This window comes from Cicer arietinum, chromosome 6 (assembly GCF_000331145.2).
Source record: "Cicer arietinum cultivar CDC Frontier isolate Library 1 chromosome 6, Cicar.CDCFrontier_v2.0, whole genome shotgun sequence".
Taxonomy (NCBI): Eukaryota; Viridiplantae; Streptophyta; class Magnoliopsida; order Fabales; family Fabaceae; genus Cicer; species Cicer arietinum.
Genome location: NC_021165.2, coordinates 32,961,286 through 32,975,264, shown reverse-complemented (window position 1 = coordinate 32,975,264; position 13,979 = coordinate 32,961,286). Strand labels below are relative to the sequence as shown.

Here is a 13,979-nt window from a genome sequence, read left to right as displayed (position 1 = left end):
GAAAACTACAAGACTTAATGCATTAACATTTTATTTTTATATGACACGCTTTATTTGTTATATGACGTATGTGCACACATATGACCCTATCACTTTCCGAACTTTCAACTTCTCAAGAGTCTTCCCGAATAGACCAACATCTCACCGTTCAAATCCCATTTAACCAAATCTCAACCGTTCGATCCAACTTCTTTTTCAACGCACAATTAATTTATCCATCCACTGTTTGTTTTCCTATAATTCTATAAATAGATTGCATGAAACGCTAACTGAAAAAACAAAAGATCTATAGAGAGAAAAAATGGGAACAGCTATCAAATTCTTTCAGTTGAACACTGGTGCCAAAATTCCTTCTGTTGGTTTAGGTACTTGGCAAGCTGAACCTGGTGTTGTAGCCGAAGCTGTTAACACTGCCATTCAGGTTATTTTATTATTATTATGTAGACTCAAAATTGATTTTAACGGTGTAAAATTGATTTTGATATGTTTTGATTGTTTTTAAGTAAAATTGATTTTGTTTTTAGAATTGATTATAATTTGACGTTAGGATTTGTAGTTTATGATTTCAAATATAATTTTTACGGTCAAATTTCTTGTTGAACTCACTTGTATTTGTATATGAATGTATTAAAATATAAATCATTTAAATTAACAGTGCTTTTAATTAAAATCAATTTTACAAATTAATTTATTCAAAATTAATTTTTAACTCCACAGAAGTAAACACGGACTTAGATGTGTTTTTTTTTTTGTTCAGGTTGGATACAGACATATTGATTGTGCTGAAGCATACAGGAATCAAGCAGAGGTAAATTATGATGATTCAAGAGAACATTTTTTGTTTAATTTTAGGGTTTTTTGTCACAGTCTCTTAATTGTTTACACTTAGCATACATGCATTTTAACTACCATAATTTTGAGATGTGAATTGTGATATATTTTAACTACCATAATTTCTGTCACAATCTCTTGATTGTTTCAAATGATGGTATTTGACAACAGTGCCTGCTTTTGCTACTGAATATTAATTTTGATTGAGAAAAGGGAAAATAAGTGAAGAGAAGAGAAAAATTGCTTATATGCTAGACAATTGATAATTTTCTGTTTTAAATCTTGTGATTTATATAGATTGGTTCTGCACTAAAAAAGCTTTTTGAGGATGGTGTTGTTAAACGTGAGGAGTTATGGATCACCTCAAAACTATGGTTTGTTTATTTATCTTTTGTGAAAAATTTCTTTTTATTTTATTTTACTTTTATGAATGTTGGAAAAAATGTTTGTTTTAGTTTATGTTTAACAAAAGTCCTATGTTTTTCTTTTTTTTACTGTCTTCAGGTGTTCAGATCATCATCCAGAAGATGTGCCAAAAGCATTGGATAAAACTTTACATGATTTGCAACTTGACTACCTTGATCTCTATCTGGTAAGGCATTAGAAATTCTGCATTTTGTTATGAATATATGTTGATAATTTGGTGAAGACTAAACACTCTAAATTGATACCATGTGATATTGATGATTTGGGCTGTTTTTTTACACTTCTTGGCATGGTTATTTGTATCTTATTATACATGTGATTTGGATCTTGATTCAATACAAAACTGAACTCAATAGATATGAATCTCTAGTGTGTATCTATTTTGGACATGAATCCCGTTTTAAATGTCAATTCCCTATATTAAATCTCAATTCAATATGATCGATTCATTCTAATGAATTGCTACCTAAATCTAGTGTAGCTAGCCACTTTTTTCGTCAACTTTGTATAGCTAGTCACTTTTCTTTGTCATTTGATTTATAAACATAACTTCAACTGAAAAGAAAACCTAACTTCATTTAGACATGCTATCAAGCATCCCAAAAATGCTATCCAGTCCCAATGCCACATTGGATACCAGAAAGCATGGTTATCAAATCGAGATTCAAATTGTGAATCAAAAGACTTATGATATTGATGATCTTATTATGAATTGTAAGATACATTACCAGTAAAAGTATGACATTTTTTTTAACTAAAAACAAGTTACACAACAAAATTACAAGCTGATATATTGTGTGTGAACATCAAAATAATTAAAGATTCGTGGTTTTTCTCAAATTGAGTAAACTGCATTGGTTTTACACAACCAAATGTGATGCTGAGTTGAAACTGAATCATGAATGGTTCATTTTATTCATTACGGAATTGATTTTGTTTTGAAGATCCACTGGCCAGTCAGCATGAAAAGGGGAACAGGTGAATTTAAGGCTGAAAATCTTGATCATCCCGACATACCCAGCACATGGAAAGCAATGGAAGCACTGTATGACTCTGGCAAGGCTAAAGCTATTGGAGTCAGCAATTTCTCCTCAAAGAAACTTCAAGATCTGTTGGACATAGCAAGAGTGCCTCCTGCTGTTAATCAAGTAGAATTGCACCCTGGATGGCAGCAGTCAAAGTTGCATTCATTCTGTGCATCCAAAGGAATCCATCTATCTGTAAGTTTAGCACATACATAATTCTTTTAAAAAAGCTGATTTGATTGTCCGAGAGAGCCCGAGTTCGAAACTTGGTAGGAACAATCCTTGACTTGGTTTTACTTACCTCCTGGTCAAACTCCAGATTATCCGGGCCCCTTTCGTTTCCCTTGGGAATTAAATAAAAGAAAAAAAGTTAAAAAAGCTAATATTCATTCAAATACATTCATTGACTTGTTGGAAATTTTTTGACGGATCAGGAGAAGAAAATTATGTTTTATGTTTCTCAAAATTTGTCTTGAATATTGTGAATTATCTAAGGATGTGACTCATATGAAGGATAGAGATCATAGGCTAGAACAAGTTAGTTCGTAATTCAAGTGGAGAGTTAGTGGTAGTTATAATTATAGCTAATCAATTAGTTTGTTTAGTTAGTGCAGTTAGAATAATAACAGTTAGTATACTAAATGTATGTTTGGTTTCACTTTTGGATAAGACAAAATTGATTTTTAGAGATGTAGAATTGAATTGATATGTTTGCATGTCTTTGTGTAGAATTGCTTTTGACATGTTTGGATGTTTACAAAATTGATTTTTAGAGATGTAGAATTGAATTGATATGTTTGCATGTCTTTGTGTAGAATTGCTTTTGACATGTTTGGATGTTTACAAAATTGATTTTTAGAGATGTAGAATTGAATTGATATGTTTGCATGTCTTTGTGTAGAATTGCTTTTGACATGTTTGGATGTTTTCATGCAATTTTGATTATGCCTTGGAGTTGATCCTATCTTGAAGTTAGAATTTGGAACTTTTGCATCTACAATTGATTTTTAGCATGAAATTTATTGCTCAATTCAGTTTTACATGAATGTATCCAAACATAAATAACTTTATATTCAACTCACTTTTAGCCAGAGTATTAATTTTACAAAATAATTTCATTCGAAATCAATTTTTATTACCGCAAAACCTAACTCTCACTTACTAAATACAACTATCAATGAAAGTGATGAACATTCAATACTTATAATTCTGTTTTCTCCTTCTTTTTAATAAAACAAGTGTGTGTGAGCTAGTGCTCAACATGAGAGAATTAAAATATGTGAAGGTAAGAACATTTTGATTGATTAAAAGAGATAGGGAATGAATTATACATGCTTCTATTTATAATGGGATTATTGAACTAACTGATTTCAACATATCACTAACCGATCATATATTCAATCATATATTCAACTGACTCTTAAGCGAATTGAAAATGATTTTTGTACTATTCAAATTCAAATGATGGTACCTCAAAAACCATTGTTTTTTTTTTCTTCCGATAGTTGTAACCCTCTATGTATAAATATCTCTTCAGGGATACTCTCCTCTAGGCTCACCAGGAGTTCTCAAAAGTGACATTCTCAAGAATCCAGTTGTCAAAGAGGTTGCAGAGAAATTGGGGAAGACAGCAGGACAGGTCGCCCTAAGATGGGGTATACAAGCAGGACACAGTGTTCTACCTAAGAGCACTAATGAGGCTAGAATCAAGGAGAATTTTGGTGTGTTTGATTGGTCTATTCCCGAAGACTTGATAGCCAAGTTTTCTGAAATTAAGCAGGCAAGTTGTTACTTTGTTTAATCTAGCTTTTGTTATTTCTATTGATATTTATTTTCTCTCAAATTAAGCCTTCACCATATCACTATGCAATTGGTGACACAACAAATGCAAATGTGGCTCTAGTTTCCTGAAGACAATGTTTTATCAGAAATGTTTGAACATTAATTTGGACAAAAATATTTAACAACTTTTTAAGTAATTATTGCAGTTCACTGACGTTGTCAACACAGTCCAAAGAGTGGTTTATGAGTATATCAAGATTGGACGACTCATTAACCATGCGGTCAATAAAGTTCAGTCGATGGCTTAAAACACTGTGCCATATGATATATCTCTTGTTGAATTTTGTTGTCCCAAATTGATTTTCAAATAAAACTTCTGTTGTTTTGTTTATTAATCAATGGTTGAGATTTCTTTATTGTTTAATTTGCATTATTCACTTCAGAGTCAATCCAATAACACGTGCATAAAGGTTCATTCTCTGAATTAACACATGGAATTTACTAATGCAGGATAGGCTAATTAAGGGTACCTTTTTTGTTCATGAAACCTATGGTGCCTATAAGACCGTTGAAGAACTTTGGGATGGTGAAGTGTGAGCAATATGCAACATTGAGACGGCGAATAATACACTGGTTCCACAGTAAAGCCAGATACTATTATGATTCCACTGCTTCCATGATAAAGCTAGATGCTGTTATGATTCATGTATTTTTAGGTTAAGAGAAGGGTTATTATCTATGTAACAACGACAATTTATATTAAAGACGTCTCTAGTGTCGGACATTTGTTGATATTTGACATTGGCAGGATAATGAGACATGCAGTTAATTCAATCACTTTTATTTTTTAAATTATTACTTGTTGTCATTCAGTGTTTATGTTTGTGTTAGTACTTCAAAGGTTATATTGATTATAATACAGAACAAAGGCTCATGTTTCATTTATAGTACTGTAAATTCTATTCAATATTATAAGTTGTGCAAAAACCGGATGAAGTCAAATCCACAGAATTTGACCGACAATGGATCAAAACTAACCCATACATAGGTATATTGGTAAAATGAAAAGATTAATGGACAGATTTCGTAAGATCTGGATTTCTGCATCTGATTGATTAGTGCAGTAGTGTTAATATTTTTTTTTTCTTTCTAATTATGTGTCATACTTGAATAACCAATATAAAATGAGATACAAAGGCTTAAAATTATATCGGATGGAAGCAATGCATTGGTGATTTATGTTCTGTATGGTATTATAGAACTATTTTGTTATTATTTTTTGGTTAAGTCATTTTGTGCCTGGCTTGTTGGTGATGGTAACTTTCTATAGGTGTAGGAAAGTACTCCATCCAAATACATCAATTTTCTTTGACCAAGTAGCATGTTATTATGGTTCTATTTGAGATTCCAATATATGAAAAACAGTTAGTCGTCAAATGCTCGCTTGAAGAGTTAAACGAAATAAGATTTGATTCTCTTTTATTTTATATTATTTTGTTTATTTTTATTTTATGATTCTATCATCAAATACTTGCATGAAGAGTTAAACGAAATAAGATTTGATTCTGTTTTATTTTGTTTATTTTTATTTTATGATTCTGTCATTACTATTGTAATTTCTTTTAGTGTTGTAGTAATAAAATATGAAAATATTGTTTTTTATTTTCTTCTGCTCAATCTTGTTCTTCAACTATGCTACTGTTTAACTTGGTTTTTGATAACCAGGACTCAATTTTTCATGTAAAACTACTAGAAAAGTTCCAATATTCAACAACTCTTTCTAGTTTGAGTGTTCTCAAATCAGAAGTAGTTTTATCTAGCAGAACCTTTTTAGGCTTAAATTGACCTTGACACTTTAATTGACTTCATTTGGAACCTATGTGACAATTTTGAGTTCTAATATTTGTGTTGGTTTCTCAACATGCGCACAAGTTTATTTTCACCTAAAGAGACCTATGGTGAAAGGTTTTGGACACTTTTATATCAGATTTGATATTTGACTTTATGAACCACTTATTTAAGTGTTAAGTCAGGAATTTGGTTATAGTTCAATCTGAGTTCTAGGTATTTATTTGGGCTGGTTTCTGGTATGCAACTAGGTTTTAAGATTTAAAAACTATAGGAGAAAATCTCATATCAATATCTTGTTTGGAAATTTTAAGAAAATGAAAGTTGGATATTTTTACTAGTTTTGGTAATTGAGACTGAATGTCAAATCTGAGCTAGTTTTTTATTTATTTTTGATGAAGTCAAATCTGAACTAGACTTATCCTCTTGATCTAATATCTGATATTTAATCTTATTTTTTTGATATAATAATGTGGGAGAAGATTTCATCCAAATATCTTTTATGGGTTGTGAGTTGTATAATTGTATTATACCTTACTCAATTTGGGCATAATTTGCCTTATTTTTGCATACATGACTATTTTTAACTATATAAACTTTGGTAAATAGTTTGGACCACTTCTGCATCATTTCAAAATTTATTCTAGATTCCGTTTTAGTTGTCTGCTAGACTATTTATTATTAGTAAATAATATTGTATAAAAGGAGGGGCATAATCAATGGCAGTTTGAGATAGGGTATAATTAATGGGCAGTTAGCTACAGTTATTGTGTAAGTTATTATGCAATAGATAGTTATTAAGTTAGTTAATTATTTTTTTTTTCAAATAGGCTAATGGCTAGATTCACATAACTTAAATATTAAGAAGTGAGAAATCCCAAATTTGAACCGGACCCTGCAAATCGATGTCTCTGCAACTACCAATTGATCTGTTGTGTGTGAATAAATACCTTGAACCATACCTTGAAGGTAACGGTTGTTGTTGTGCCAACGGGTTCTTGGTTGCAAACAAAACATGTCTTTAAGTGTGTAAACTGTAAATCTGTCACTGTGAGATTTGTAAATGCAAGGAACTGCAACTCAATATTGCTATTCTGGTGTAATAGTTATGAAACATGCTTCTTAAACCAATTTTCTTGAGTCTTTTCAGGTTTATACATGTGTTAGAATAATTCATTCATTCATATTGTGTTCGAACTTAAGCGAAGCACGTTGGAAAGATTTGACATATGTTACCTTACAAGGCTTAAGATTTGGTTTCTCCCCCTATCGTTTTATATAAGATTTTAAATTTTTAAAAATAATATAATTTATTCATTTTAGTTGTAGAGTATTTTTTTTCAAGTGAGTTTATTTGAGTAATTATTATATATGAATTGACAAACACACATTTGAGAATATGTAAAATATTTTGCAGAAGATAATTGCAACTAATTCATATATTTAATATTAAAAATCCATAGTGAAGATCATCCTACAAACAAAATTCATAAATTATATGTTTACAAAAACAATACTCTAACTAATAACAATCAAAATTTTGAGAAAAATAAACAAATAGGTATAATATGTTACAAAATATCACTTACTCAAAAGTTATTTGTGCAGAAAAAAAATTTCAACTATATTTACTTCTTTAAAAATAATTGAGTTGGAAAGAAATTTCTTTTTAAGTTGACAAAGTGGGATTGGGATTGTGAAAACTTACTAAGCAGAATGTTTTCTCGTGACAGTGGCGAACCTACGATATAAAAAAGTTAATAGCATAAGGCTGCTATATAAAAGTTAATTGCATAAGGCGTGCTAATATAGTTACAAGAAAAAAAAATTGACCATTTAAACAATTACAAATTTAGAAGTAAAAGAACCGGCAAAGCAAATATTGAAGTTTCAGTTAGCAAAATATAACAACAAAGTAAATATTGGAGTTTCAGTTTTGTTTTTAATAAAACACTAATTGTAGAGATTGTTTGAAGAAGTAGAATATTATTTGTAAACAAAATTTATATATTGATTGTATTTTAATTTGTAACTCATGATACATTAATAGTTATACATAATATTAGATGCTAAATAATAATAATAATAATAATAATAATAATAATAATAATAATATAAAATGTGTGTTAAAGCAAAATGGAAGTTGAATAATAAGGAAAATTGAAGAGGAAATACCTTTTAGATGTGTCACATTAGATTTTTGTTGAAGTGACAATATTTAAATGAAATAACACAATATTATATGAAATTTATGTGAGAGTCTATTTTAATATATATAATAGATAATAGATGGTTTATGTATACAAATATAATTTTTTACTTTTAACTATGTAAATTTACTTTTTTGTTTTTAATCTTTCCAATTATATTATTTTCTACTTTTGGTCTTTATTGTTTTAGTATAGTCCTTGCAATATTATTTATAATAAAATTGATCCGTATATTATAACATTTGATTTTAGTCCGTTACATAAAGACTAAAACAAAACAATAAGAAAGAAAAAGTAAAAAATCATATTTGCAAAGACTAAATAGAAATAAATATTTGGCCACCGAAAAGAAAAACATTGTATATTCCTATAAACTAAAAATATATTTAAATTTTAAATCTATTTTATTTTATTATATTCATGTTATTAATCACCTTAATAATTTACGTACATCAGTATATGGACACAGTTTCTGCATAATTATGCAGAAAAAACATACCAAACCGGAGATTTAGTTAGAGAAGAACTAGCATTTAATGCCTAGGAAACATATATTTGCATTTCATTATCTTATCATATTTAAATTATTACTTTCAAACTCAATCTACATAAATTTTCAAAATTCTCTTACAAGAGATTAAGTCCAATTTACCATTCATACTGCCTTCAGTGCCACTTTTATAACTCTTCCCCATTCAAAATCAAAATCAAATTCCACACAAAAACCACATCACATTGACACACAAAATTTGCAAACAGATTATAAGCAGCAACTCATTTAAGTAGTTCAGAATTATAGATAAGTAACATTACTCTCATCTCACAAACATTAAAAGAAAAAAAAGAGTATTTCATAGCTTGAGAGACAAGAAACCAACTTCATGCAAATGTGTTGCATTCAATAATGGCAGAATGCAAATTTTCTTCCTAGGTCTCATCCATTAACTTGCAGCTAATCAGAAAATTAAAAACTGTCTACATCATATCAAACTTGACAATGGTTTCATAAAAAGAATGGATGTTTGATCTTCTTGATATTCTTGATATTCTGACTCCAATAGGATGGAGAGATTAACTGAAGCACTTTGTAGGGACTGTAGATCTTTTGCTTCATCCATAATGGTTGAATCACAAATTACATGCAACTTTTTCATCATGTAAGCTTTTTTAATCAAATGTTGCACAAAACTTACTTCTAGCTCTTTTCCAGTAAATCCTTTCACTTTAACAAATTTTAAGTTCTTACGGATAAATCCGGACACTTCTCGGTTCTCCCAAAACATTGACTTAGGAAATGGAAGAGCACAATCATCAGAAGTAGCAGTGGAAGCTGAAACTTTCTTTACCTGAAAAATGAAATTACATTCCAAACATTGAATATGCCATTCTCTGATACGTAGTAAAAAATTAATATCATATTAAAAATTAAAGTATAATAAGATTAATAGTCACATACTGGTATTGTAAGTTCAAGAGTATTGAGATAGAAGCACGTTGTTAGTATGTAAGAAAATACCAAAGCATCTCTGATGTTATTCAAATCCAAATCAATTGACAAGGTCAATAGATTTTGAAAAATGTTGATTGGTTTATATACCTACATTGAAAAGATAGTTAGCACAACTACATGTTATAAGTAAAGAAAAATAAATTATAATCCTTATGAATAAGACACGGTAATATTATTCAAATATTAAATTATAATTATTCATTGTTTTATGCAATATCTAATCAAAGCAAAATAGTAAAGTTTTGAATTGTAGTTTGCAACGATCATTACAAAGGTTTTATTTAAATCAGTGTCACAATCCTGGCTATTGTGGAAAATTGTTCTCAAATTCTATCAATTTAGCTTCAATTCCTATTGCATTCCATTTACAAGAAACATAAAAAGTATTGGATTCCATCAACTAGAAAATTTCTTTGACTACCATAAACTCCATTATACAAGTCTGCAGGGGATTCTATTTTGAAAAATATATACTTTCTATTTCTTTTATTAGTTGTGATTATAATAATACAGAACAAAAAAGTGTGAAACAAATACTTTTTAATATACCCCTACTCTTATTTTGTTTTCTATTTGGCAACATTACCTTTAATTATTTCATATGTTACCCTTTAAAAAGTTTAAGAGCAGAAGAAAATGGATCCATAATTACATTGACTAGACTATAATATTAGTTCTACTACTCCAACTTATATGTGTTGTGGTGTGTTTCATTAATCCTAATTACTCCAACTTATATTTCTAGTGTTTGACATGTGTTGGTGTTTGACATTGACACAACATTGACACATTAATTATATTCAATTAATTTTTTTTTTCTTTCAAATTATGACTAATATCAATTGAGTGTCAGATATATGTGTTTCGTAGCAATTCACCGCTTTAATCAAATTTCAAACCTTTTATGCAATACTTTAGGTGATATATTCAATGTAAGCAAAAGTTGTAACTCAAAAGTTAATTCATATTATATAATATGACATAAACCACAAGTTATAACCAAAAGAAAATAATAGAATTGAAGATAATTTACCAAAAGGTCACTGCAATTTTCCAAAGCATCACGAGTTCGCAGAATGTCTTGTGACTCAATCTCTTGAGGAATTAGATTGCAAGCATAAGAAAAATTCCTTAGGTTCCGAGAATAAATTCTAATACCCTTTGGAGGACACCTTAGAGAATCAATCACCAAAACTTGAAGCTCCTCAGCATTAACATCTATCTCTTTAACATTCAACCCCAAAAGCTCCAAATATTTAAGATTTTTGTTTTCAATCTTGAGACTATCGAAACCATATGACTGAATGAGACAAAACTTCTCTAAACCAAAACAATTTTCCAAAATTCCATTGATGATACTAGTCACCATAGAAATCTTCTTCAACTTTAAAATTTTCAATTTTTTGCAACTTTCAAATGCAGATAAAATCGAACCTTCAAGTTCATAATTAGTCAACTCAAGTGAACACAAATTTGAAAATATCTTAGGCTTAAATTTAGCCATCACAAGGGTTTTATATGTATCGCTCGGAGGTTTACACTCCAAACTCAAAAAACTTAACTTTTTGCTTTCAACAATAAATTCAACCCAACTTTTGAAATCTCCATCGTAAACATTACGATGAAAATGCTTGAAGCAACAACTAGTCAAATCATCACCAACATGTTGATCCAATATAGTGTTAACAATTTCACCATATTTTTTAGCATGTTCTTCGGCGACAATTATGAAATTAAAAAATTCTTTACATAAACGGTGGTGATAATATTTTGGTATGAATTTTATCATGTTTGCCCAATCAAAATCAAGGTGAAATACATTCTTCCACAAATGTATCCATCTCTTTGATAGAATGCTTGTTCTTGCGGCTTCATTAATCGAAAGAAAAGAGATTATGCGACTCAAGAGATTATCCGGTAATTGACTTATGAAGTCTAGATCTTCGTTTAAATTCACTTCCTTTATTATTAACATAGTTTTCTCTGCATAGAATTGAAATTTTCATAAGGCTTATATTTCAATATAACAATAATTAATGTAGTATAAAGTAACAATTACAAATTGAATGTTCCACTATAATAGATTAAAAGTGTGTACCTTACGTGAAATACTCAGTGATATCTTTGATGATTATGGTTGGAAACTTAAACAATAAAAAAAAAAGTAATATTCTTGGAAGTGTGTGTTTTGTTTGATACGGTTGCAGTTTTATTTATGGATGAATGGTAAAGTCAACCTATTTTTGAGGGAAATATTAACCTAACCTAACAAATTAACGTGACCAAATAACCATATACTATTGACGTAACCCAACCGAATCTATTTTTTAGGCTACGAGTTTGATTGACTAAATTTTAATTTTTTATTATTAAAATTTTATTTTAATTTTTTATTATTAAAATTTTATTTTAATTTTTATTCATATGTTTGATGGACATGATGGAATACAGATAAAATATAATAAAAAAACACGATAGAGACACGATATGATATGAATAGGATAAATAGTTACATGATGACAAACTTGATAAAATTAGTTTATGTGCAGATAACCAAATGATATGATTTATATTATAATAAAATGATAAATTTGTCCTTATAATTTATTTAACTTTTGAAAATAACATTCATATAAATTTGTCCTTATTAATTTTTCTTTCAAAATAACATTCATATATATTGTTTATAAATAAATAAAAAATGTTAAAAAATATAAATAATTTATAAAGTAATTTTATATATTTGACAAAATTATGATTTCTTTATCCTTCACAATTCAAAAATGATTTACTATCATACAAATTGTGATTTATGTGTCCATCACAATTGAAGAATGACTCACTGTTATAAAAATATAAATAATTTATGAGATAATTTTATATACTAAAAAATGTGATTTACTGTCATAACATCGTCTCAATTGATCAAACTATCTAAAACCCTTTAATCCATCTCTATCCATTAGTCGATTTACAATGTTATAATTTTCATAAAATAACATTGAAGAATGACTCACAATCTATCTCTCAAGCTAGGAGTTCATTGACTTCATTTTAATTTTGTGTATTAAAGCTTATTTTAATTTTTTATCCATATTCTCCATATTTTATGAAAATTCTAATAATTGATTTCCGTATTCACTTATGATTTAAAATAATTTTAAAAGATTTATTTATTTATAATGAAAGAATAACTATTATCTTAACATATACTATTAATTATAAACACTCATTCGTACATAAATTTTTGTTCCTATATATAACTATATTTTCAATTTATTAAATGTATTTATTATTATTTTTTAAACATAATTCTAATTAATATTATTAATTTGTTTTGAAATATAAAAAATCATTATCAACTCTGTCAATACACAAAAAGTATTTTAATTATTTTATTTGTACAAAATTATTTTTCTCAATAAAAATAAAATTTGCACAGGATTTATATTTAGGGACAAATAAATATATGATAATAGTTTGTTATTTCAAAACTAGGTAAAGATAAAAGAAATTACATTAAATATGATCAATTAAATACGTCTATATATACGAGGATTACTGAGTTTTTTGTGTAATATTTTGTTTCTTAAATTTATCTTTATTTGTTACCAACTTAAAAAAAACTACTTAGGTTATTTAAAAAAAAAATTATTTTATGTTATATTTCTTTTTTGGTGTGCATGAAGAGAATAGGAAAATTTGTGAGAATTTAAATTAAAAAAGTGTTCGTAACTCTTTATTTTACATATTAAATATCATATTTGTAATATTTATTTATTTCGAATGATTTGTCAATGTACTAATTAAAAATTATTAATAAGATTTTTTGTTAATTATTTTAATGTAAAAAATCAATCTAATTAATTATTTTTAAATGTAGACAACTTAAAAAAAAAAAACATTTATAATAAAACCCAGTATGTGAGGGTTTGTTGCATGAATAGTATTTTACCATATCACAATCTATAACGTGTATATGTTTACAAACAAATAAACTTAGTAAAATATATACACACACGATCAGTGCAATAAAATAGCAAACACACAAAACATAGTGTCTGATTGAACACTAATTTAAAATTTATGATTATTTTAATTTTTTTGGAAGACTCATAAAAAGTGTTGTGTATTAAATTATTTTTGCATTTTAAAAGACTATATTCTAAAATGAATTTTATTAAATCTTTTAATGTATCCTTAGTAGAAGAAAATATTTATCTATCACATGAAATATTTATGTATTAATTTCTCTTTTCCTTCATTCTTTCTCATCATTTCTCACATCTCTGGTTCAAATAATAAAATTTATCATACTTAATGTTATAATATATATATATATATATA

General features: G+C 27.9%; 2 protein-coding genes across 2 annotated transcripts; one reads left to right on the top strand and one right to left on the bottom strand.

The window, feature by feature from the left end:
* Positions 1-248: 248 nt before the first annotated feature.
* On the top strand, positions 249-4,898 carry LOC101510508 (NADPH-dependent aldo-keto reductase, chloroplastic-like). Its single transcript, XM_004506569.4, has 7 exons — positions 249-421; positions 758-808; positions 1,129-1,205; positions 1,336-1,423; positions 2,202-2,477; positions 3,820-4,062; positions 4,575-4,898. The coding sequence occupies exons 1-7, from the start codon at positions 302-304 to the stop codon at positions 4,659-4,661; spliced, it is 942 nt and encodes a 313-aa protein (XP_004506626.1). The 5' UTR covers positions 249-301; the 3' UTR covers positions 4,662-4,898.
* Positions 4,899-8,870: 3,972 nt separating this feature from the next.
* On the bottom strand, positions 8,871-11,815 carry LOC101511059 (F-box protein At1g80960-like). The gene is made up of 4 exons (XM_027336274.2): positions 11,731-11,815; positions 10,666-11,615; positions 9,579-9,719; positions 8,871-9,468 (listed from the first exon to the last, which is right to left on the bottom strand). The coding sequence occupies exons 2-4, from the start codon at positions 11,605-11,607 to the stop codon at positions 9,103-9,105; spliced, it is 1,449 nt and encodes a 482-aa protein (XP_027192075.1). The 5' UTR covers positions 11,608-11,615; positions 11,731-11,815; the 3' UTR covers positions 8,871-9,102.
* Between the last annotated feature and the right edge of the window lie 2,164 nt (positions 11,816-13,979).